Source organism: Simochromis diagramma, unplaced genomic scaffold (genome assembly GCF_900408965.1).
Source record: "Simochromis diagramma unplaced genomic scaffold, fSimDia1.1 OVJJ01000483.1, whole genome shotgun sequence".
In the NCBI taxonomy this organism is placed as follows: domain Eukaryota; kingdom Metazoa; phylum Chordata; class Actinopteri; order Cichliformes; family Cichlidae; genus Simochromis; species Simochromis diagramma.
Window position 1 is genome coordinate 3,027,083 of NW_024386835.1, and position 27,558 is coordinate 3,054,640.

At 40.6% G+C, this 27,558-nt stretch overlaps 1 protein-coding gene across 4 annotated transcripts in view; it reads right to left on the minus strand.

Moving 5' to 3' along the window:
• The window catches only part of LOC120731713 (low-density lipoprotein receptor-related protein 1-like), a 102,955-nt gene extending 81,896 nt beyond the window's left edge, over positions 1-21,059 (minus strand). For all 4 annotated transcript variants that reach the window (XM_040028855.1, XM_040028854.1, XM_040028853.1 and 1 more), the window contains exons 1-2: positions 20,443-21,059; positions 1,021-1,143 (exon numbers count right to left, since the gene is read on the minus strand). In XM_040028855.1, coding sequence (XP_039884789.1) covers positions 1,021-1,143; positions 20,443-20,539 — 220 coding nt within the window. In that variant the 5' untranslated portion in view covers positions 20,540-21,059. The remainder of the gene's footprint in view (positions 1-1,020; positions 1,144-20,442) is intronic.
• Positions 21,060-27,558: the final 6,499 nt, after the last annotated feature.

Here is a 27,558-nt window from a genome sequence, read left to right on the forward strand (position 1 = left end):
ACACAGACACATACCACTCCCCAACCCACCCGGAGCCCTCTGTCCTCTTAGATAACTACAGGCATTTTAGTCTCAGAGGATGACCAAAAAGACACTGCTGCTTTCATCCTCACCCCAGGGATTCAGCCTCAAAGCATCTCAACATCTAGTTGAGGACTTTGAAACAAGAGCTGTCTTTTTTTTTTCTTTTTTTTCTTGTTTTTTTTTTTAGCACTTTCTGTTTGGTTTCGTGTCATGACTGTGTCCTCTGTGGGTCCGAGCGTTAGTGGAAAATCACATTTACCAGGGAAAAACAAACTTTGTAGATCTTCTAATTGGCCGTGACAGAGCTACTCAACGGCAGAACGACCTCCTCTCATTTGCTGATAGAACATCCCATTGTTTTCTCTCGTCTGGCGGTGGTTAGCCAAATAAATCGAAAAGTGCATCAATCTTGGTCTTTTAGTCAACAACTGCTGTTAGAGCGTGTTTGAGAGAACAAACGCTGCAGTATTATATTGGCATACCCCGGATACAGAGGAAGATACATTTTACAAATCTACCCATGCAGGTTCTGATCAATTTCCAAGCCAATTTCACACTTGGTGACCATTGGTTACGTGCATAATTCACACATTGCCAAAAGAATGTATTCTGCACAGAGAAGCTGAAGATGTTCTTTAAACCAAGTGAGCTGGCATTTTTAATTTGAGATTGAATAAAATGTAAGGTCTGCATAACACTGCATTTTTAACTGATTTAGTGAAAATGCTCCCTGTCTTAACCTGCCTCAAACACACCCTTATTCTTATCAAATGAGATAAGCAGTAACCTGAGCACAGAATGATTCACTCTGGACTGTATTATACAACAAGAAAGAGAAGCAACATAACTAGTCTTTAATGTCTCTTCTCAGGACAACAGTTATCTGTCTCTGAATAATTAACTGCCAGATAGTTTATTCTGCTGAACAAGTGAGATGCAGCATGCTCAATAACCTGATGATTTATTTGGATACAGCATATTTTTTGAAAGACTTACAAACATCAGGCTCTTCGTCAGAGCCGTCCGGGCAGTCCTTCTCCCGATCGCAGCGCCAGCCCTTTGAGATGCACGTTACCCCATCTTTGCACACAAACTGCTTTGGGCTGCAGGTCCTTGGGGCTAAAAAGAGATAGAAAAAGAAAGTAAGACTAAAAGGATTTCTGGGAGAAAAATAAAAGCAGCTCTTTTTTTTTGTCAATGATCTTTATTCCTGAGGTCTCATTAGGAAGCGGTGTCTGTTGTGAGTCAATAGAAGCTCACACTGGCCCTAATTAGGTTTTGGAACGTTGTTACATGACGGAGGGCAATAGAGAATGGATACACACACAAGAAAAGCAAAATGAGCACTGAAGCAGGCCTGGAAGCAGCTTTGCATAAACTTGCTGCACCTAAATATCCAGGTCAGTATTTGCAAGCCGGTGGCAGAGAAGCAGCTCGTCTGGAGGATATCAAAGAACATCCTGTTCACTGAATTACCCTCCCTCTATTACCCCCCTTCAGTCCAAACTTCCAGGGCGAGGAAAAACTGCCCACTCTAGCCACAGCCAAATGGCAGCGCATATTCAAAGCCACATTAATTCAAGTCCTCTCTGTGCAGCACATGAACACTTTAACAACACATATACACACAGAGAAGCAACAAAGCTGAGTCATTCAGCTTTGGTTTTGGACGAGCAGGACTTACTGTTGAGCGGTGACCAAAAAACAGACGATGGAGTACAAAGTCTTTGGCTTTGAAAATACGTTAAAACAAATGGAAGAAATAATCTCGGTCTCCAAGATTTTACAAACTTAGTAGGAAAACGTAAACACTGACCTAAGCTTTTTAACCATATTTCATTCAACGTGTATTCAGCTGTCACTGAAGTGTAAATAAAGGCAGGGATTAATGAATACTCTGATATGGACTGCTCTTCACATTGTCCCGAGCACTCTTTGTTCACGTCCTCTTGTAAAGCTGTGTTTTATACAGAGCAGATGTTATTTATTATTGCCAGTGTTTGATAAGTTCCCATAAGGTAATCACTGCAAAATAAATTGCTAAATTGTTTCTTTTTAAATCATTCGTCATCAGAAAGAGTAATTCCTACATTACTTAACATGTGTACGTTTCAGTTGCTCTACCTAACTCTAAGGAAATCATACAGAAGTGATGCTTTTTTGTGGTTTTACAGACAGCAGCCTACGATCTGTGGATGTTTATCAGAGTCTATGGTATTTACTGTCTGTCAGCAGCTAGCTTAACATTTGCCATTATGACCACATGCAGCAACATCTTATAAGTACTGGCTTCACAAGGTTCAAAAATCCCAGCAGATATGTGAACGCAAGCTGTTAGCAGGCAACCGGCTAGCTTAGCTAAGATTACTTTGTTGATACCAGAAGGCTGAAGTCTCCTCTTCTGAACAAGGACTGTATACATAAACTAGACTTTTATATACAGTCTATGCTTGCAGCTGCACAACCCAAGCCACAGTGCTAAGCTAAGACATACCAGACCACGCTGAAGCCGGAGAGACTAAGATGACTTTGAACCAAACAACATATTCCTCTAATTATATTACAGTTACTGGCATACTGGTAACTAATATAATTACTTGATTCCCCCCAAAAAATTAATTCATTTTAATAGTACGTTTAACTAAAACAGTTTTTTTATTATGTTACAAACGAAATATAATTTTCTAGTTATATTTAAAGATATAATAAACTGCTTAACATGGTAATAAAAAAGGTAGAATTAGAGACATTTTTGTTAACTAACTAGTGATGCCCATGTTAGAGTATTGTTTGGCTTGTTTGTGCTGTTGGCACTTTATCACACTGAGAAAAGTACAAAAATAGAGACTGTAGATGTTGTTTATATGCTACAAATGGGTCATTTTAGCCCGTTGCTAGGTGGTTGCTAAGCATGTATCATTCAGCTTTTGAGGATATAAATGAGATGTTACTGTTGTGAAATTAAAATGATAGGATGCTTTCACAAGGTGCTGTAGGTGTCCAAAGGGTAAAAACAGGTCATTTTAGCACATTGTTAGGTGTTTGCCAGGCAAAGTGATGGCATTAGAGTATCAACAATATTCATGCATAACTCAGCTTTTCTAGGTTTAAATTAGATCTTACATCAGATGATGATTTTATAAGATGTTACGGGTGCATAAACTCTAAAAACAGGCCATTTTCAAACCGTTGCTAGGTGGTTGCTAGGCAAATTGATGGCACTGTAAGATCTGATATAGATAACAACCTTCAAGGACCAAAGATAAACCTGCATTCCAGGTTTGGTTGCTCAGCTCCTGATGGTCTAGGAGGAGTTTGTGAACAAAGAAACAAACACACAGATGGCGATTTCATGCATTGTAGTAAGATGGGACCATACGCTAAATAATATACTATGGATTTACTAAAGATTTAGCTTAATACATGACCGAGAAGTGTTGTTTTTACTGTTTTGCAAAAGTCTTTCATGGCATTTAAATGGAACAAACCGACACTTTAAAATGTGTCCGTTTTTGTGGATATTCAGTGTTTAAATATCCATCACGAGGCTGGTGTTTTTCCATCATTTGAGTTCAAAGTTTGTTTTTTTAATAGACTCCTTCTTTATTTCTTCCTGTCATTATTTCGAATATAGCGGTCTGAGGGTGATTCTTCCAACATCTTTGACAGCATCGCCTCACTGAAGCGATCCACCCACCTCAGTCCCGCGGCACGACTGATGATTTACATTTTCAGTGTTATCTTAAAAAGTGTGTTGTATAGACGATTATGTAACGGCATTGTGCAGACGAGTCAGCCTCTTTGGGTCAGAATGCAAGGCCAGAAATGGGCATTTTTACCAGAGCTACAACTTAGTCAGATAGAGAGCATGACGAACAGGACGTGGGGGAGTGTAGGATAGCATAGGAGTGGCTTATGGGATGAAGAAGGATAAACAGGATGACTGCATCTACATGTAAAGCTACTCTTCAACTCCAGCAGTGAAAGGAATCTTCAAATGGGGCTCAACCTAAAAACCATGAATTCAACCTGACATATTGCTGCGCACATTCACACGCTGCCCACTTATCCTCCGCTCTGTACCGCTGTGATCACCGTGTGTGTGTGTGTGTGTGTGTGTGTGTGCGTGCGTGTGTGTGCGTGTGCGTGGATGAGTGTGTAAAGGGTTGCCTTTTTTTTCTCTCTCTCAGAAGTCACAAGGTTTTGAATTATTCATGAAATGCAACCAAGCTTGTGTTAAAGGGTTTCCTCTTTGCTTCTCTTCCCTCTTCTTCGGTGTGTGCGATCATGTTTTTTTGTTTGTTTGTTTAGGGATATCAGCACCAGCCAGAGCAGGCAGCAGTTGTGGTGTATCTGTCTATTGTCTATTGTTTATGTAGATGCTGACACGCTCTGCTGTGAACTCCACTTTCAAAATGGCTGTGGGGGGAGTTAACAAGCACCTCAGGCTCAGCTGCAAGCGGCTGCTGACAGAATCATATCAGGGAAAATAAGAAGTAGGTCAAGAGGTTAGCTAAGGAAAAGTGAAGCTCATTCTGGGATGGGCAAAGGGAAACCATTAAAGTAAGTCCTGGGCTACCCAATCTAAACAGCAGGCAATGACAAATAATGACAAAATACTTAATTTTGGCGAGATCAAGAAAAAGAATCAATCGTATTTTGAATATGCAGGTTTACTTGCATGTGAACTGAGGTAAAACTGTTCAGTCATAGAAGATAGAAGACAGCTGCCAGTGACAACCACTTTACTGTTAGCTGTGAAAGCAGTCTGCTGCTGGCACGATCTGAATTAATATGGTTAAAAGTTGGGGTTTAAAGGGATCCAAGGACAGCTTTAACTGAAAAGCAAATAAATGAGGTCAACAGATGGATAGGCCGAATGATGATATAAGAGAACAAATTAGATGTACGGCATCAATGCGAGAGGAAATGGAGAGTGGGCAGTGAGCTACAACTCCTTGGGGGAAGTGATCTCAGTTTTCAGGACAGGCCTGAAGATCAGAGAGCACACTGAGCTGGGCAGGGATATTGAGATGGGATGGAGGAATGTAACACTTGCTATCAATGAGCTGCCTGTGTGCTTACTAAAGCGGAGGCTGCGGGAAAATGTTTTGAATTGTCGCCATTTGGGACGGTTTACAACCCACTGCCCTCTGCACCCCGCCGCTGCCCGCGAGCCCTCTAAGATGAGCTCTGTCTGCTTGGGAGGAAGAGACCTATACTAAGGCAAACACAAGCCTTGCCCCCAGTCACTGCAGCATTTCCTCAGACACCCACAGCAGAGCTATAAATAAGTTGGAAGTCTGCCCTCTGAGATCAACCAGGACAAAGCTCCAGCAGACACTGAGACTATGGCCTCATCACACACTGCTCAGCAGCGGTTGAGATGAAGGCAGACTTAAAGTACTGTCAACAGTGGGGCTGAAAGGACTCTGAACAGCAGGAAGTTTCAAAGTTAGTTGTTTAAAGGGTCCTTAAGAATACAGGAACTGTTTAAGGGCTCTAACTGTTGCATTTGGCGCCTACTTTTGTTCTGTCTACACTGTAGAAACTAGAGACCATTGTGGTTCTTTTTTAACTATTTAGATACTTCATCAGCCTATGAAGAACCCCAAGTGACGTAGTTATGCTGGGACTAGTCTATAAATGTACCTCATTTTTGCAAACACATTGAAAACCAGTGTAAACACTGGTATAGACATTATGGACTAATATTTGTACAATCACTGGCCACTTCATTAGTTATACCTTGCTAGCATTGGTTTAGACCCATTTTGCTTTTAAAACTGCCTTAATTCATCATGGCCTAGATTCAACAAGGTCCCGGAAACATTTCTTAGAGATGTTGGTCCATATTGACATGATAGCATCACACAGCTCCTGCACTTTGGTGGCTACACATCCATTAAGCTAATGTCCCATTCCATCACATCCCAAAGGTGCTCTATGGTCACGAAGGCATGGACAACACTCATGTCGGCTCTGTTGTTTAAACAATGATCAGTTGGGGCGCAGAGTGTGCGAATATGATGTCCCCCACACTATTGCACCATCACCAAAGTGAACTATTGCTACCAATTCACGATGAATGAGTGCTTTCATGTTGTTTTTGACCAATTCTGACTTTATTGTCCAAATGAAATCAGGATTTGTCAGATCAGGCAACATTTTTCCTCTTTTGCTGTCTTTTGCTGCTTTAGCCTCTCTGCTTCAAAATTTAATGTCTCGTGTTTTCAGACATGCTCTTCTACATACTGTGGTTGTGCAGCAAAATCCCAATAGATCAGCAGTTTCTAAAACAAAGGTGACTTAAGTCCCTTGGGTTTCCTCATGCTGATGCTCAGTTCGAATATCAGAGATGGTCGCCTTGACTAAATCTACTTGCCTCAATGTATAGATCTTCTGCCACATTATTGGTTGAGTACTGATTTAAGTTAACAAGTAATTGAGGAAGCAAAGAAAAGGCTGGTGAATGTATAGTACTTTTCTAATCTTACTGACAAATTCACAGAAAATAAAGGTCCACAAGCTACGACATACATCCTGACCATTGGGAAGCTATTGCATCATTTCAGCATTCCAATTAGTAGATCTTAGATAGCTTCAAATTAAACGGGGGAAGAAAGAGATGTGAAGGTATTTAGTTCCTGGGGCACCTCCTCAGTAGTTACTAACCACCAGCTAGTCCTCAGGTTCAGTCCCGAAACTGCTAATCATATCACAGAAGTACTTTCCTTAAAATGGATAGTGACAATGTATCAAAGAGTGGAGTTAGAAATCAAAAAATGAGAATTTCAGTGTAGTAAACCCACCACTGTGATAAGACCAACAGTAGATAGAATACAGATTAGTATTATTATTAGTATTAATATAGGTTATAGAACCTTCTGAGGCCAAACTCTGAGCTTACTAAGAATCAGCTTTCTTGGCCAGCCTTACATGCTGATGTTAAGTAGGTAAAATATTTACTATGCACACCATCTTAGCTTAGTGCAGACCTTCCCAAAGTGTGGGGCCCGCCCCCTGGAGGGGGGGGGGGGGGCAGAGCCATTGCAGGGGGGGCGCTGTATGAAAAGGGGAAAAAACAAAAAAACAAGGCTTGGACACTGCTAGCACAGGCCGCCCACACAAACGCAAAGCAGGAGATGAAGCATAGCTGAATATGTTTCCAAACCAACTTCCTTCCAAGCCAAAGACTAGAAAATATGGTGAAGCATATCTTCCCTTTGGTTTCACCTGCACAAGTGCCAGGTAGGTCTCCCCTGCAGAATTGGTTTTCCCTTACTTGGGATCAGGCGTTGGGCTCTTCAAATCACGGGCAAACAGTATCCCACATTCTTGATTTTTAGTTCACAAACACTTCTTGTAATAAATAACTACTCCTGACATTTTGGAGATGTTAGCTCTTTATACAGTAAAGTTAAAGTGGGATACAAATAATATCAGGCTGATCCTGCCATCACGGACAAACAGTATCCCACAGCTGTTTATGTTTTTAAACCCATTTTGCACAGAGAGGCATTTTTTGAAAAATGTATTGACAGCAATGTTGAATATTATTACACAGGAAAAAAGCAACTACATGTAAAATAATCACACCGCAACGCCTCTGCCTTTCTAAATAGAGGGACAGTAACTGGTGTAAAACCTGCAGATAGAGACAAAATACTGTTAATCTGACTATCTCCCATTCTGCAATTCATCTCATGTAAACAATAACACAGCGTGACGTGAAAAAAGGCACATACCTTTGACAAACTCTGTATTCCTCGTCCACACGTAAAAGCAAAAAAAAGGAGTTTTAAAAAAATCTCAGTTTTCGGTGATTCGAAACGCCGTTTACGTGTGGACGAAACAGCTGTGTTTTCAAAAATACCCATGTAGGTGCGGACGTAGCATTAGAGTTAGTAGTTTATTTTATTACTACCTGTAATTTATTGCAGTTTACTTGTATTTGCTTAATTGTTTACTAAATGTTTGAGTTGTGAAATAAACCGCAATTGAGCAAAATATGGGTGTGTGTGTGGTTGGAGGATGTGTTTGTGTGTGCGCGCGCTGGGGGGGACATTTTTCTTGTAAAACAAAGGGGGGCCCAGCAAAATAAGTTTGGGAACCACTGGCTTAGTGTGTTAGTACAGCTGAAGCTGATGAGGCTGATGGGATGGTGATACTGTGTTTGAGGGGAAAAAATGACACTGAGCACATTTTTTTTTTATACCAGATTTCTTTGGACTGAGCTGTTGATACATGTTATCCTGCTTACACAAGTTGGGGAAAAAATGGTAAATCAGAAATTCACCTTTTTTTTTTTTTTTTTTTTTTTTAAATAGCAAACCTCTAAAGCTATAAATATATTGCAATGCCTGTGGCCATACCACCAAGAGAACCATAAAATAACTAACAGCAAACTGTTTTAAAGTATACAATAAAACAATTGCTATTTGACTGTTAGACCTGCTACACAAGCTTCATCTCACAAGACTGGAATTTGACTGTCTTTATGAAATAAGAGTTGGGTTTTTCCCCTGACTTTTCCGAACCTAAGTCACTCATGCCATCCACATACACTGAGACTAAGCAGGAAAAGTATCATATAAAATCTTTATACAAAAGAAAACTAATTCAACTGAAACTAAGAAAGCTGCCAGGGGGCATAAAAGTACCAGGAGGGCGTGCTGGCTGAAGTAAACACACAGTGAAGTCATTTTAAACACTTACAGAGAGTTTTGAAATGTCTAATGGGAAACAAACGCCAAGTAGAGCAGGGCGATATGGCCAAAAATATTTATCACGATATATATTTGAAAATTTGCGATAACGATATAACCGACGATATAATTGATGCGAGACAAAATACAACTCCACAACATTACTAGCGCAAAAAGACAACCTTCCATTTATTTTCACTTAAACAAGAAGCTGGTTTTTATGTACATTAAAGCTTTATAAAAGTTTAACAGTGCAAATGCAAATTCCTTGCTGAAAGTTTAACCAAAAGGCATTTCCAGTAGAAATTGGCTGACATATCCTGAGTATAACCATGTATAATATCCACTGAAGTTAAAAAGAGGTGCTTTGCAACATTAAACTGCAGTGTGCAGTACGTATTTTTCGGACCATAAGGTGCATGGGATTATAAGGCACATTAAGCGAAACAAAGCAGTCAGATAAATCAAACTTTATTAAACTCATTCTTCTTGCTTCCTCCACTTCTGTACCATTGATTCATTAATGAATGAATTCTGCTCTATTCCTATGTTGTTGCAGTATATTAATGACTAACCTTGTATTGTGGATGGATTATCTCAGTTGTTCTCCTGACTGAAGTTTGGTCTGTTTACAGCATCCTGCCATGCGATTGCATTTGTCTCTAACTATCAGGAACTTTAACGTTAACTTTTATAAGTGGAAAAGTGTTAGTGTTCGTCCTCCAGCTTCACTGTTTATGTTATGCTAACATAGCTGTGTCGCTAGCAATCACGTAGCACATCATTATATACCAGCTAGCCCAACTTCAGTAACCCTACAAACGTCACTGCTGCTTAGGTTTCCTGTCCTTCATTTATGTTGGAAGTGTAGCAGAGCTGTACGTTTGATTTTTCCAGAGAATCTCTGTCAGAACATGATGCTTAGGTAACTAGCGAGTAACTCGGCTCCTGCTACTTAACTCCGTAAATGTATAAATTTTTTTTGGATTGCCTGGAAGTTAAACTCATAGTTATAAGCAGCAATGCTGATCGTCAAGATGAAGAGACAGTTTTAACTCTAGATGCATGGCGTTTTACCGAAACATAGGAGTTAGACCCAAATACTCCCGTTAAGAGCTCTTAGTCGACCAAATACGACTACTTGCTCGCAAAAAAAGTGCTTTGTCGTGTATCTGACGACAACACCAAACCAGTTCCACATCACTGAAGTTGCACCATTTTTACAAACCAATTCTGGTTCATCTGTTTCACTCAACAATCGGCCATGTGCGTATGAAAACAAACGCACTGCGCATGCGCGTTTTACTCATATTCTATCGCGATATTTCATTTTCCTATCGTTGCCTAACATTATACCGGTATTACCGTGAACGGTATAATATGGCCCAGCCCTAACGCCAAGTTTAGTCTACAGAAGATAGCATGTACTCGCACAAATGAAACACTTCAATAGTTTCTCAAAGGTTAAGATGCTGTCACTATTTTAAACATTTTTGCTTCTCAAAATATGTGTCATCATTATGTTTTCTAATATTTAACCAAGGAAGTTTAACATCTTGAGTTGCGTGCTGCAAGTCCTGACCCTGACACAGACTCTGGAAAACCTTGAGTTGGATTTGATCTTTACTGAGTCACCCACTGAGGAAAGAACCCAACCCAGCCGGTTTGATATCGACTTGGAGCTAAATGTCTTGACAGAATTCAACAAAAAATAAATAGAAAATTTCACAGTGGATTCATGACAACACGCTTCTCACTCTCTAGAAATGGCATCTGACAAACTTGTATAGATATAGAAAACACTGAGGTTGAGCGAAAAAGAAATGGGATATGGGTTTATTTACTTGGCCTATGGGCTGAACTGAGGGGGTTCTGCTAAGTGCCAAAAATGAGGGATGAGCATATCAGCCTCTCTGGCTGCAGTCTGCCAACTCTTCATCCACCTCCACAGCTGAGCCATAAACACTTCAGAATTTTGTAATGGAAGAGGAGGAGAAGAAAGAGGGAGGGAAAAAGTTCCTGTGTTACAAAACAAGAGATAAAGAGGCTCCAGCTGTGCCTCTTAAACAAAATGGGTTGTAGATGGGTCTTCCAGCGCATTCCACCATCAACCAAAAACATAACACCAAGACAACAAAGGCATGATGAAAAAAAGAAGGTCTTCAGACTTAAATCCTATAGAAAACCTGTGGATAGAGGTGAAGCTTCAACTGATGAAGCAGCAGCCAAGAAACCTAAAGAGTTTCTGTAAAGAGGAGTGGGCAAAACTACAGACTAGCTAAATTAACCTCTGTGCTTGCCAACAAGGATTTCTCCACTAAGTACAAAGTCATGTTTTGCAAGGGCCTCAAATGCTCATTTCACTCAATGACATGCAAATAACTTTTTCGTAATGTGTTTTCTCTGGATTTTTAATTGACATTCTCTCTTTCCAGTAAAATTAAACTACCATAAAAATCACAGTGTTCATTTCTTTGTAAGTGAACAAACTTACAAATTCAGCAGGGGATCAAATAATTATCTCCCCCACTGTACTTGTCACCTACATTAAGGCAATGAGGCCTTTAAAAAAAAATATACAATCCGAGTCAAAGTTTGGCTTGTGCGTGCAGACTTACTCAACCGCTTTCTGGATGGATGTAAATTTTGTGCCACGTGTACGTTCGTATGCATGAAAGTGTGTGTCATGCATGCATTAGGCTCAGGAGAGCCATCACGAGGAATATGTTCAAGTCTGGTGCTAGCTGCAAAGGCAAATGAGGCTTCATTTACAGGGCAACACACTCCTGAATGTGACTGTCTGATTTTTACAGGTCAAATCTGAGAAAAAAAAAACTCCACAAATTTCAGCAAGCCTTTGTGGTATTGTGAACAAGAACCTATTAGTTGAAGCAGAGTAATCAAATGAAAAGCTATTTGGATGTCTGGCTGAGATTTCACCATGTCTCAGCCCCGGTGTGGTAATCAACCATGACTGCTATTTGTGCTACTACGCTCACTGTTAGAACTCAGGGGGGGAGGAGGTCATGAACTCCTTCACTTCATCATAAGAGTTAATCTTTTTTTTTCTAAAGAAGAAGAAAAAGGGATGAAGCAGAAAACCACAAGGTGTGATGCATCATTATCAACTTAGTTAGTTTAGACAAATCCCTTTGCCGCACTAGCACCGAAGCACACGCCGTATGCAGCGGCAGAGGGGGGGAATGACAATTAAGCCTGCTTAGCATGCTGCCGAGGGGAACATATTAAAGATTAAGATTATATGAAATTCTTTAGTGCCTTTTTGTAAGACCAGTACAAATTTCAAGTCTCAGTGTGACGCATGAGCTCTATGCAACAAGACCTGATTCTCCAGAATGTTTTTTCACCTCCATGTGCTAAAGCAACCTTGGCTGAGACTCCAACGAGACACTGACGATCAAAAAGCAAAGTCGGAAGAAATCCTCTTGCATAAAAAGTAACAGATTTAAATCTAAAGGTTGCTGAAATTTCCTTTTTGGGGAAATTTGGGAATTCAAACAAGTCTGCATGAAAATGTAAGAAATTGATATCGCTGTAAATACATGTCTGTGGTATTTAAGCAGACAGCAGCTGTTAACCTAACTATGCCTAAAAATGGACACAGAAGGAAAACCACTAGCCTGACTCTGTCATGTGGCAACACAGTCGCTCAAAAATCTCTGTTAATAAGAACATTTTCTGAGTGCTGTAAGGTGGGTTTCTTGCCCTTTGGCACATTGAGAAAAGACTGTGAGCGAGTGATATAATCCTAATCTTAATCTGAAAGCCAAATCACTCCTTCAGCCAGTTCATATATTTAAAAATGCAATTGCACACACTCCAAAATACCTCATATAAATAAAGAAATGTCTTCAGGGATATTTACCAAATATATTCCAACTAGTTTAGTGTGTGTAGGCTAATAACAGCAGACCAAACAGCCACCCATTCTTTTCCCAGAAGCACACAATGCACATAATCAGAGAGACCACATTGCCTACACACATACATTTGAATGTGGGAAATCTTATGCAAGAAGCCAGTTGCTTAAAAACTGCGTGCAGCATTTGCAGTGTGGCTCATAAAGTTAGCTCCACAGGTTTTTGGATAGTGATACATTTGTATTTTTGCCTTTGCACACCACAACAATGGATCCTAAATCCAACAATCAAGGCGTGATTGAAGTGCAGATTTTCAGCTTTAATTCAAGGGGTTTAGTAATTAGCTGTTAGGGAATTACAGCTATTTTTTTTAGACACAGTCACTAAGGCCTGTTCTCTTGTGCTTTTCTTGCTTTGCATTGGGAAACAACATGTGATCAGTCTTTTAGAGTTTGCCTAAATCTAAGCAGAGACTTAAGCCCTGTTCACTTAACAGTTCATCCTCCTACTTCTATCAGCACTCACGTCATTAATGAACACTAGTGACCCACTTCCATCGGCAGCCATGCATGCCCATGCTCTAACATTGCCTCCTTCATCAAGGTCCTCATCAGACCCTGCTAAAACTCTTTAGTCGATACATGTAGGTCAAGTTTGTTTCTTGCTGTGCTTTTACTAATTTTTTTTTTAAATTCTTACTAACAGAGTGTCTCTGCAAGTTTTCTGCTTTTATGACTTGTTTTTTTTTTTTTTAATCCCACTGAGGAACACCTGTTTAGCATGTATTTCTTTAGATACCACAGAGCGCTTCTATTTTTTTATCTTCCTTTTCTGATTGCCTCCCCCGTGTCTGATGTTAGGGCGTGCTTTAGATCATGAACCTTTTCTCTCATTCTTCATATTTTTTTCTTCCCATCCTTTCTTCCAAGTTCATTCTGGTTTCATCTGTACAAAGATTATTTTTTATGAGATCTGTGCAAGCTCTTTTGGATATTTTCTGTCAAAGTCTAATCTGGCCTTCTTATTCTTGAGAATAACCAGTGGTTTGCACCTTGTTATAAAACCTTCATTCACGAAGGAATGTCTTGAATGCAGACTTTGACAATGCACAGTTGAGAGTGTTAATTTAGTTAGATTTGAAGTTGGGGTTGTTGTTTTTTTAACCATGGAGTTAATTCTTTATGCACTTGTCTTCTGTGGTCTTTCAGGCCTTTTGGTGCTGCTGAGCTGGCCACTGTTGATTTGTTTTTGCTGTCTCTATGATAGTTTCACTTTGGTTCTCTTACTGGACATCATATTGAAAGTTCCAGTAAGAAGCTATGAAATGCAATTTCAACACTTGGGATCAACTCCAGATCTGCTCATCAGTTTTGCGGCCTCACTTCAAGAATAGCTTAAACTCTGCACTTCAATCACATATTGTTCTCTTTAAAATACACAGTGATAGTGTACCGAGACAAGATCATGAAAAAAAAAAAAATGTCACTGCCCAAAAACATATGGACCTAACTGTAAATGTGTAAAATGTTTGCCAGGAATTGCTACATAAATAATCTCCCAGTTGACTGCTATATTTCCTCAGGCTTGTTTCTCAAGGCTACTGTCTGCTCTTTTTTTTGCAATTAGGCCTATGTTGAGGTTATTGTTATTTACATTTTGCATTAGAAGTTTGTAAATGAATCTAAATCACAGTGCTATGAATAATAACCTCGGTGCTGGTGCGTCTGGGCCTGTGGCTCAGCGCTCATTGTTTGAACCCGAGTTAGGAAGAGTTTGCTGGCATGAAGCCGGAGGACTCTTATTACATTGTGGAGCCTAGATACAAACTGTGATGTATCAGCAAAGGCTGGAGAAAAGGATGAGGTCTGTTTGTGTAGACCTCTGGATGCGTGTCCACTCTATCCCGGAATAAATGGATGTCAGTGAAAAAAAAAATGTTTCTAGGAAAGGCCTTAATGGATGTTAATAAATATATTTGTTAGAGGCCTAGTGCTAAAAAAAAAAAAAAAAAGACTACATATTGGTTATATCTGCTGGTGCAACCAAGACTGGGAACATTTCGAACAAATAAAAAAGACATTTCCCCTGGGGCTGGAGCTGAAATTCAACAATGTTTACAACAGGAAAATAAAGCAATTTATCTAGCAAACTGATAAAATAAATAAATTCACAAATTCTGCCTTATGCTGGGACAATCTATCACATTGCCTCCCTCGTGCTTTACGAAATCTGAAACTTGGTAAAGAGAAAAGAAAATGAGAGAAGGTCACAGCTTGAGTCATTAATATAACAGACATCCTTTCAGACTGACGCCCGAGGAGTGAGTTTACCTCATGTTTGCTATCGGTGATAAAAGGGGTCCCAGCAAATCCTACAGCCTGACCATGGCACTGCCTCGCATCAGCATGACGTGGTTGTTGTTGACGTTGATGAATAATGCACATTACACACCTATAAAGCACGACAACTTCTTTGCAAATCTGGCAAAACCCTTCAAACTGGACTCATTACACAATATTTAAGCACCTTTGTGTCACCATTTTTGGGTTTTTTTGTTGTTTTATCATGACAATTGGGTTGTTATGAAAGGTTAGTCATCCACTTCTTATGAAAACTGTTTCTCTCTCACACACACACACACACACACACTTAGACTAATATTTTATTTTGCTGAATTTTCAAGGCAGCCTGATTACTTACGTAGCCCACTCCTACATGTGCTCGCATCTAGCAGCAGATAACACGGCTTTCCACTAAGTGTTGCAATAATAAAGGAGTTACATACTTCGATGCAATAATAGTATTTCAAACAAGTACCAGGGGGAATCAGTGCCACAACATTAAGAGCGCTGCAGGTTTAGAGTTTTATTAAAAGAGAAACATATTAAGGCTATAATACGGCCAAAAGCTGCGTTTGATTTAAAGTGCACTTTCTAATACTATTAAAAAAAAAATGCTGTTTAACCTGAGAGGATGAGAAAAATGAAGAAGAAGACAGCAAGGCAGTAAGTCAGTGAGAGGCGGCTGGGCTGTGTGGGCACTGCACTGTGTGTCTGTGTGCGTGCGAACTCGACGGTGGGGAGAGAAGAGAGCAAGGAAGTGCAGTTCAAATCAGCGTGTCAATACTGCAGGAAATGAAAACTAAAACTCTTTCAAGTCTGGTATGGAAAAATCAATAATTTGACAAAGTAGCTGCGGCAGTAGATGTGAAGTTAATTGTCTTTGCCCTGGTACATATCGGGGGAAGGTGTACTGATGAGTTTTACACATAAGACTACAAGTATAATACAAGAGTGAAATGACTGTCTTTGTCATAGCTATACTTTTAACTACAGGCCATCTTTGGAGTTAAAGCTACTACTCAAAACAGATCCAACATCAGAGTGGTCTTCTTTGCCCCAGAAAAAAAAGTCCTCCTCACTTTGACTCAGATTGAAAAATTGAAAATCAGATTTTCTTTGTTTTTGATGTTGCAGACTGAGACTTTACTGATTTGGGTCGCTCTCACTGTGCTGTTTACTAGAGCTCTACAAATCAACCTACCTGCTTGGCAAAAAACTGCAGATTACAAAAAACAAACCTCAGAAAACTGCCAACTAACTACTGGACGCGGTTGAGAATTTATCTGCAGAAACAGACAAATTGTTCCCTTAGGAGTTGGTGAATAGCCAAACAGGCTTGCACACGGGTGTAAATCTTAAGACCAGATAGCAAAAAAACATACAAGCAGAATAAACATCTGTGTTTCACCACTTTGCTCCTAAAAAAACAAAACAAGTGCAGTAAATAAGCAGATATGTGAATTTATAAAAAATAACAGGCTGCATAGCCTGAGCCTAGCCTTCACATCAAATACGATTAGGAATATTTGCAGGTGGATCAAAGGATCCTGACATGAGATGGACTGGTATTTTAACTAAGCTTCAATTCATACGCAGTTTTTTAAAATATCATCACCTTCACATACAGTACCGGTGACGGTTGTTCAGTAATTTGCTGGCTAATGTGTTGCGAATGTAAAGAAATGTCATGATCATTACATCCAAAGAGCAACTTTCCGCTCATGTTCTTCCAGCAGTCGCCTCTGTGCAGCATCTTCAGTCCTTAAATAGCTCCATATAGATAGCATATCTCAATCAGTGGGTCACAAGCCTAAAGTGGGTCACAGGGCTGCTCTAAAAAGTGTACGTGTACCCAGAGCCGAGTGGCTAGAAAATCGTTGCAATTTCAAAGATTTTGACAGTGTACCGCCTAATTATGAAGATTTTGTACACAACCAGCTGGTAGCATTGTAGTCTATATTTACCTATTGAGTATAAGTGAGCTTCAGGAGACGGCTACATTAACTTTAAATAAAGACTAGTGTTGGCAAAACCTCTGCAGCTGGAAAAAGAACCTGTCAAAGTGCCAAAAACTGCAGTTCCTCTAACAGCCACTTGAGGCTGGCTCCAAAACAAGTCAGTCAAATAGACTCTAATGCACAATGGGCATCATCGCTCTGAATGGCATGTTTGCACACAGGCATCTGCAGCCATAGGTGTCTGCTATACCTCACCTCCATTGTATTGAAACCACTACGATGGACCTCTCATCACAATCTGTCCAACTATTTTGTGCTTGGTTATAGTGAAATTGCACTATTTTATCAGTATGCTGCTTAGCATTGATATTGCTTTATTGTTACACTACTTAAAAAATCTAGGGAACACATTACCTAGGCTACTTCTGTGCTCACATTTAATACTGCTGCTGCTGCTGGCACCTCATGGCATTGCATTTATACTCTGAATCAGGTCGCCTATCATCAACTACAGCAGCTTATTTGAAACGAAGGACGGCGAATGACCTTCATTTTGTTTGCACTAAGAAATGCTGCTGCCTGCGAGCTACAATCACCAATAAAATGTTGTTCAGTATTTTTTTTCTATATATCTTTAAAAATTATTGTTATTACAAATGTCCTCAGAATATCACAATAGAATTATGAGGCTATATCCCCCACCCCTAAATGTGACCAGCTACCATTGTTCTGGTCATGGTCTACTAGCATCTATAAGAGTTAAAGATAAAAAAAAAAAAAAAAGGGCAAGATTTTGTAAGTCATGCAATGATGTGAATGAGCTTTATGTAACCACCTGATTGTTTTTCCCCTGGTTAAGCTCCTCATTCATCCAGCTGGAGTAGCTTTGAAAGTATTTTCAGAAACAAATGAACTGATCTGACCTAGAAATTTATATAAGACTTCTATATATGTCTCATCTGCTGTTTACATTAGCTGCTGCGCTTAAATGTTTTAGGGTAAGATAAGGTCAACAGCTGTGAAGCTCTCACAAACCTACTCTGTATTCTATACAGTTGTAAACAATAAGCCTTTTGGCCCTATGCTGTCATTGTCATGGGAGTAGCACCCCGCTATCAGCCAAATGCCGGGGCAGTTCTTAGGCCTCCACCAAATGTTGCAGCACAGAGATGCACAGAGGGGAACTGCCAGGAAAATCGCTGCATCGTGAGTTCATTAAGAAGGAAGGAACCCGTGCCACTTTCATCATCAAGGAAGAAAAGCAGTAAAAGAAATTATCAAAAGTTGAAGAGACTGATCTTAAGGCACTGCTTCTGCTTTGTCATTTTCTGAGCAAAATATTTATCGTTGAAAGCCTGGGGCGGGGGCACACTGTCTATTTGTAAGGGGCCAGTGATCTCTTTCTAGAGTGAAATTACTTTCATAGACCGAAGTGATGGGAATTCTTTCATTAGGGCCCTTTCCACTGGGCCTCCAATTAGCAGAGCTCTCTGAACAAGCTGAGACTGTTCATGGAGGTCTCTTCTGGGAAACAAAGAGCAATTTAGACCCAATTAAACTTGGGGTTTGTTGGTACCCAGAGCCTTTTACACTGACTACAGTGTATGAGAAAAAAAGAAAGAAAGAAAAACCTTTATGGAAAAAAAGGAAGAAGACTTTGAAGTCAAGTCGGGGGGGGGGGGGGGGGTTTACTAGTAGCATGTGTAACTGAAGGGGCCCTAAAAAATAAAAGCCATTTAACTACGTTAGAAAGAAGGCAATGTAGTGAAGAAATCTTCCAAATGCATGAGTTACAATTAGAGACTATTTGGTAAATCTCACAGTCAGTCTAACCAATAAAATTGTAATGAAACACCTCATCTATAAACAAATTAATATCTTTGCTCACAGATGCCGTCGAGCACAGCAGGCTCTGCATCTCAGTGGATTTTTAGGAAAAACTCAGGTTTGGTGATCTCCTCTGTTCCACTGCACTGGTCTGACTCATCAAATGGAGGGAAGGAAAAAAAAGACTCAGAGGGAAGAAGATTTTGCTAAAACAATCACTGTGAATTGAGGCAGAAGCTGTTTGTTTTAAACGCTTAAATGCAGGCTCTCAAGTCTCTCTCAACTTACAGGTGATTGCAGGCTATCGATCTCCAAGGTGGTGTTTTTATGTGGGGGATTGCACTCCTTAAGAACCTCACCGCACTGGGCTGCCAAGTGAGATGAGATGACTTCAAAAAGACACAGGGAGCCATTTGTGGCTCGGTGAATAATCTCAAAATGCGGCTTGGGATTTGAATCCAAGTCCTGCTGAATTTAATGACACTGTGAATTCAGGACCTCCGATTAGCCCTGCTGACGCTGGTGACATCCCCCCCAAAAATTACATTAAATTAAATTTTAAAAAGCTGTGTTTGAAGAACAAGCTTATAGATTTACTTTCCACCTGCAGAGATTTTAAGAAGTCTGTCAGCAAATCTTTGTCTTTGAATGAATACTTGTTTCCTGTCTTACACAAAAACAGGAACCCTGAGTGGGACTGTGAAGCTTAATAGTTTCCAGAAGTTGTTCCAGTGTGTGTGTGTGTGTGTGTGTGTGTGTGTGTGTGTGTGTGTGTGTGTGTGTGTGTGTGTGTGTGTGTGTGTTCATAAAATCCCGGGGGGGGGTGCAGCAGAGGCGTTTAGAGCTGCTCACTGTCTGCCTGCAGATCACAATATGACTGTCGGCATTTCGGGGGTACAGATACGCAACAAACTGAATAATGGCACCGACACACAGCAACAGTGCACAGCGTTACGCATGCCTGTTGATGGCAGCACATCCTCGGAGCTTAAAGATGCAGAAAAAAACCAAGTGTGAAGTGATGGACACGAACGGGTCCTCTGCTCTTAATAAAGCACGATCCAGCCACGGATGGGACAAAAGTGTGGCAGTGCGGTTTGACTGAGGGGTAGCTCGGCTGCTGTCATCGCATCAGCACTCTCGGGGAAAACTGTTGAACGTGAACTGACTGAAGTCGAGACACATCAGATAGGCTCGATTACAGCTCGGCAGAGGTGCTCACAGCTCTCTTCTTTTTTAATAAGACGTGGTACTATCATAGCTTCAAAAAAAAAAAAAACGCCTCAGACTGCAGGTCGACACATTTTTCTAATGAAGGTATCGACACGTAAACATGAGCTTTGAGCTGTTATCGGGGCCTATGCTGGGATGCGAGCGCCTGAATCAAGTGAAGGGTGGCGGGGTGCTGACGGAGGGTTTGGAGGTGGGGTGCTGTGACATTGCAACATTCACACGCTTCACCGGGACACAGTAACAAAAGACCGCTTTAATTGTCTCGCCTAGGTTTCATCCCCTCCACGTTGCTCCGCTCAGTGGGGGCAGTCATTCCCCCTTCCACCGGGTGCAGTGTACTCTCATTGCAACGCAGGCACAGAGCAAAATAAATCCCGCACTAATCACTGTGCACACATCACCTAACGGCTATAGATCTTTTGAGCAATTGGCACAACACTCTGGGTAACATTCAATCAGCTCTGCTTACCATCAATGGCCCTGGCTGGAGCGATTACTTCCAAATTGTGTATGAATCCCAAGAAAAGCAATCCTGTTGCCAGCATGTTGGCCGCGATGCGCAACATTGTAGCCTATCTTGGAAGAATATTACTCATCAATCGCTTCTTGCTCCTGTCAAAAGCTGGAGGTTGCAGAGCAGACAGGCGACGACGTGTAACCGTGTGCCCCGGCGGGGATGCTCCTTGCTGGAAATCCGCTGTCTGGGTGCGCAGTGAGTGCTGACAGGGCTGCTGCTTGCTGTCTGCCCACACTCGGAGAGTAAGTCTTCCAGACTTGTCCAGGCAAAAAGCCGAGGCTTTCTCCCAGCCCGGGGTTGCTTAAGGGGTCCTCGGATGCATGGAGAGCCCTGCCACAAAGGCTAGCAGGCTGAATTGAGCATCAAGCTAGCCCGGCTTGTAGGCGAGATGAAGGAGCTCGCTGGCGCCTGTAATCATGCAGCTGTCCGCCTTTTGTTCTCCCTGCCCCGATGGAGAAGAAGTCACAGGGGGGGAATAAGAAGTGGATCAAATGTTCCTCTCCTCCCCGCCACCTCTGCTGCTGCTGGCCACAGATTGAGCCTGAAGCCCGGAGCCCAGTCAGTCAGCGGTCTGAGTGACGTCGCAACATCAGGGGGCTCAGCTGGCCCTCCCCTCTCCCTCCAGCACCACCCGACACCCCCACCACCACCATTCACCTCCTTCAAATTAGGCTCACTCATGTAAACTCGCAAACTGCAGTTGCTACCACGGTAGGGATTCTCAGTCCACCTTATTAAACGGATTTGACATTTAGATTGTGACATAAAAAAAACACCCGATCGTTCCAGTATTGTCGTTATTTTCAAGTACTTTGCAACTTCATCGGGATTTGACGTTGATTTGATCTGAATTTTCGCAATAATATTGGAAGTTGCGGTCAATCCTTAACAAATGTATTGAACAAGCCACCCAGTTGAAGCTTTATGCCGCGGCTGCCCTAAATTTGTCAGTACTGCTAATTACCTAAATCATTTTTATGTTTCTGTAATGCTTAATCCACCAGCATGTAGGCTCCTTAATTCAAAATGACATTTTTAATGCTAAACTTTAATTATTGTCGTTATCCACGAAAATTCAAATGTACTGTTTTACAAAAAAGATGAAAAGCAGAATAGTATTATTTCATTTAAGATGCCAAATTCATCACTGAACAGGATATGTAGTTTAGGTGTTTGAATGTTTTGGTTGATTAACAACATTAAGTCAGTTTCATTACTGAACAGGATATGTAGTTTTGGCGTTTGAATGTTATGTTGATTAACAACATTAAGTCAGTTTGCTATTTGCCCAATAAAAACCAACCTAATCTTTAGTTTTAAACAAGTTTCTGACAGATTTCTAATATTTGTGCTTTCATATTTTTATGACTGGTGGTCTAATAAATTTGCTAAGCACAGCAAACAATTTGCATCTTGATAGGACCCAATGACTTGCAGATTTTCAGACCCCCAAGCCAGCTACCTTCTGGATGCAGCCTTCACAGAACTAAGTTTAACGACATTTGAAGAAGACCCCACATGACCCTATAAACCTATTATGATGCACATAGTCTTGAAATCACGACTTTGAAGGACATGATCCTTGAAATGGAATGACGTTGTAGTGGAAGAATGCTTTACTCAAGAATCAGAGCCATACTTTTTAGTGATGTGTGTGGCCATGACTGGTATCTGATGCTTGCTTTCTGCCTTCAACAGGGTTCAACAGTACCCATGAAAAAGCTTCTTACTGTGATAATGAGGAGAAAGTCACGTAATGTGTTAGAAAATAGTGTGCAGAGGCATAATTACCACAGCAACCATTTTACTATTTAAAAAAGGTAACCAAAAAGTAACCAATCGTAGACAAAGCTGACACACTAACGGTTTTGTAAGCTGTGAACTGCCTAGTATGGAGGGAAACACCCATCTGTACATCAAAAAATGTGTGGGGATTTTATTTTTTTTACCCTGAATGATGACAGCTGATGTTGTTGGGATGCTAAACCAGCCTACAAGAACCTCTATCCAAAACGACAGCCAGGCGGCGGACACGAGGGTTTCCTTGGCTTTGTCTTAATTTAAGGTTTTCAAGATATGGAGAAGCTCATCCTGTCTATTTTGAGGCTGCTGCTTTCTCCACTGATACTCCAGCACATCGAGAAATGTTCGGAGAACTGATGGTATTTTGGATCATTACCATCGCTTTACATTCATCAAGTACAAACTGCTTACTTGAACATGTTAGGCAATAGGTTTACTTGGATCATTTAACAAAAACAACACCCTGAAACACATATTTTATTTTACTGAAGAGCACTCTGGGGAGCTGGGAATATAATGCCAGAGAAAAAGCCTAAGCTAAAGGTTTGGGATTAGATTACCTGGTTTATATAATCGTCGATGATAACATCTGATGAATACACAGAAAGACTACATACAATAAATGGCAGTGTGACTGTATAAGGTGAAATATAGATGGCTTAGATTAATTTAGACTTAAGCAGTGAATCATTTCAACATTTGTGGCTCAGCAGAGAGCACACTTTGTCTTAACACAAACGTTCTTCATTTACAAACAGATTGCTGGGATTATTGTCTGACATATGTTGAACTGCTCTTTAAAATATATAAAGTAAGGCCTGCAGCCTCTATTAAGAACCCTTCTAACTTCATTGTTTTAAAAAAAAAAAATCATGCAAACAGCTTGTAAGACACTGGCTATATGTTAATGGTTTACTTCCTCTTTATTAAAACAAGTCATTCGTGGTCACAGTCCTACTGACGCTGATATCTGATGAGTCAAAGTTTTATTCTCGTTAACTCTGATTATGTTTGTTGTGACTGTATTTTGTTTTTAAATTCTGTGACTTTTTACATATTTAATTTAATCCCAACTACAGTGTAAAATTCATTTACAAAAAAAAGTGGCACAATCATGCAGAACTGGAAGAAACACAAGACCAGGTGTAGAGTCTTTAGACTGAGCCTTAATAATAACTATGTTTTTATAGGTTGTGCATGCTCCTGACAGCACAAATGAATCTGGCTTTTACTTACGCATCCCCAGTGTGTGTGCACCAGTTTAGAGCAACAATATCAAGTGACCTCTAGAATCTATCTGTGAAATGCTGTGCAGCACTGACACCTAGAGGGTCTACAGTGCCAAATTATCTAAAGCCAAAGAACAAAAGGTCTTTTGTGTCAGTGGAAAAAAAAAAGAGAGAAGAAGACTGTATTTAAAATACTACCAAAGTGACGCATAGCTTTAAGTATTCTGTTCTGTGTCAGCAGTCCCCCCAAGACTCTTACAAGGATAAGAAAATAAATGAGTTGCAAGCGTGACCACAAAGAATATCCAGCAAAACACTTGACCGAGATGTTTCTGAAAGAGAGAATGTTAATACCACTTGTGCTTTTAACCTCAGTCTTTTCTTGATTTCAGGGTCATTATATTTGCTGAAGCCAAACCTTTCAGGAAGAGTTATGAGCAACGAGGTTTGTTTTTAAATAAAACTGAAATTTTCATTTACAGTTAGTGTTAAACAAGCTATTATTTGGTGTTAATTCAATCAGAAATTCCACATTTTTCACCCAGATCGTCCTCTTATAGCTGTTTAAATGCTTTATTTAGTGCATGCAGCATAGCTAACAGTATAACAGCGCCACACTACCAGTTCTTACCTTATCTAATGCTGTGTTTGAGTCCAAAAATGTCCTCATACCAAATGCTTTTGTGCAGTGCTTACATAACTAAAACCAGACATTCACTGAAAAAGCATGGAAGGGCAGAGAGGGAAAAAGACTTGAGATATATTTTCAAAAGAAACATGTAGTCTTTAGAAAATCCACACACACAAACCTCAGACATGCACGTGTGATAAATACAGCCATTTTACATCATTCTGCGACCACCTTGTCCCACGATGGCACATTTTTCCCAGTTTATGGAGCTTAGTAACAGTGCAAATATTTTTCTGAACCCTTTTTGAATTTTTTTTTGTGAATGTATTTTCACAGCCACTGGGCTCCCCGGACGAAAGAAAGAAACAAAGAAAGAAAGAAAGAAAGGAATGAGTGCATCAAGGTGAGGTTGGGATGCTTTGGAGATGTAGAGAGTAGGGATAGTGGATATTTTGGAGTAGATATATATGGAGCTGCCAAGCAGAAGGAAAAGAGAAAAACCACAGAGATTCCTGGATATAGTGAAGGACAACGTGCAGAATTAGTGTGACAGAGGAGGATTGATGGGGTGAGAGGGAAAGGGCGCAGCAGAAAGATGATTTTGTCCTCATTTTTAATTAGACTATACTTAAACTCTTGAGATATTAGTTGCTTTGTAATGATTTTGTTCAGTTTTCTAAAGTTCTCTAAAAGGTGATCATGTTTTAATTCACTTTTGTGTTTCCCTTTTCTCTTCTTTTTTTGCTCTTTCTTGTTAATCAGCTCTGGAAAACATACTCAAATGAAACTAATGAAACAAGGGAAAATCAGTCTTGGAGTGAGCTGTCACATCACCTACTTGCAGCATTGTTTGTGCATGTAAACATATAACCCACACATTGCAAAATCATAGCAAGCGTGTTGACCCGTAACACTGCTTCCTTTGCTCTCAAAAAGGCTCTACATGGGGGAAATGTTGAGGTATCAGTTGTTGTTTTTCAATTTATACCAGCAGATGGAAGCATAACACAGGTGACATGCTTGCCTGTAGAGTCCACAGCGCTTACAGACATCACTTTCATGTTACCCTCAGCCCTGTGTGTGGTAAAAGCAACGACTAGACTAAATTACTGTTTTTGGTTTAACTATTATTGAGCAGGAATTAATGAATGAAATCTAAAAACAACAGTAAAATAGGAAAAAGTAAACAAGAATATGCTGCTATTAACACATCGCTCATGATTTCTTTCCATAATTCCCTCTAACCCTTCTCTTGACCTTGTAGAAGTCTCATGTGTTACTTGTCAGATTTAGATCCATCTCTGGGGATCTTCACTTTTTCTCCTCTAATCAGTTTTAATGCATTATATGTGTGACAGCGAAACAAATGGAGAAACACATTAGAGATCTGCTCTAACAGCTAACAGTAATATTTATCCCTGCAGCAATCCTAAAGTGACTCCGATGCTGTGCATATATACACCCACGCATCTTTCACCATAATGACATTTTGCTCAGCACTTCCCTTTCTACCTGTAGCTCCAGTATATTCTGTATCTCTGCACCGATCGTGTGATCGTGGCTCAAGAGTTGGGAGTTCGCCTTGTAATCGGAAGGTTCGGCTCGGACAGTCTCGGTCGTTGTGTCCTTGGGCAAGACACTTCACCTACCGCCTGCTGGTGTTGGCCAGAAGGGCCGATGGCGCAATATGGCAGCCTCGCTTCTGTCAGTCTGCCCCAGGGCAGCTGTGGCTACAACTGGCCTCCACCAGTGTGTGAATGGGTGGATGACTGGATGTGTAAAGCGCTTTGGGGTCCCTAGGGGGGACTAGTAAAAGCGCTATACAAATACAGGCCATTTACCATTACCACCATCATATTGTAAAACACCATGCTTCTGAGTCCTGCACATGATAGGCTATATCAGGATTGGAAGCACTTGTTTCTCTTGGTCTAGTTGCCAGTAAAGCCATCATAGCCTGTAGCTTTTCTTGGTTGATGTTTTTGACATGCTTTAATTCCCCAGCCACCCTTCAAAGGATAGTTGGATGGATGAAGCAACTGCAACTGCGCATGTGAAGTAAAGTGTCCACACTGTGCAGTGGGAAAACATCTCTTCTCCTTACAAAATGTATCTGATGTGAGTGACACTGAATTACCGTATTAATGGAAACCCTAACCTGTGGAGAACTCTCTGAGAGCTGTGCTGGGCTTCTGGTATGTCTCTTTCCGTTGCACTTTTTATTGATGAAGTAAGTGAAAACGCCATTCATCTGCTCTGTGTCATGAGCAAGGAGCAAGGATTTTGTGCGTCATTCTTTTATCCTCAAACTAAGGCTCTTGGTGCACCTACGCCCAGTTTACTGCAGCTGTGGTGAAAGCCAGGGTGAAGCGCAGAGCGGAGGAGGCAGTCTGTACTTGCTCCCCTCCAGCATGTTAATGTTAAGATGTTGGATTATTATTTTTTCCAAAACTGATGAATAAAGTATGGATTGATTTTAGGATTTCACGTCAATATCTGTTTTGTGTTTTTTAAAACTTGGAGCGTTTTTTAACTTTCCTTCATACGCGCACACGCAAATGGACATGGGGATGCATCAGTCTCTGAAGTAGATCATCACTCATCTTCTACTCACCCATCCCTCCTCCCTTCACTGATGCTCTCTCCCTCCCCTCCCTTGCTTTGGAGCCAGATGGATTACCTCATCAATCAAAGTTCCTAGAATCACATCTTGTGCATGTGTGCGTCTGTGCATGTTTGTGTGTGCGCGTGCATGCGCATGTGTCCCAACACTACAGTGTCTTCATTTTAAGGAAGAGAGAGAGAAAAAAGATATTTAAAGAAATTTTCTGTCTCATTCACTTCTCTTCATCTGCTTATACACAGGAAGCAGCTCATTTTCTTCATGCATGAAAGCCTGTTTGAGCTGACAAAATGACACAATCAAAATAATGTGAGTGCTCTTGTTTGTAGGTGGGACAAGGGCTTTTAATTTGACAAGTGTACGTAGAATTCCAAAGCTGAGCAGTGAAATATGGCCTGATTTCTGTAAACAACCAGAGAAGACAAGATTATGCAGTATTATTTGAATGTATTTTTAAGTTTTAAATACTTCAAAACTGTGAAGATTTTTGCAATACACAATCAAAATGCAATTAACTTGATTAGAAGAATCTAGCCCATTTCCCCTTTCTATTCCGTGCTATGCATTAAAAGTCAGACCTGCCCTTTTAATGTTAGTCTACAGTGATACAAGTGTAGCTAAGTCAAAAACGACCCCTTGTTTTATGTCCTCTAACCTACGAGAGGAAGTTCTACAATGTTGTACAGTCTGTGTATTTTTTTCCCCCTCCTCGAAAGAAACAATTATGGAGCGGGCAACGCTGATAACACCTAAGGAATTTGAGGCATGCACAAACAGCCCTT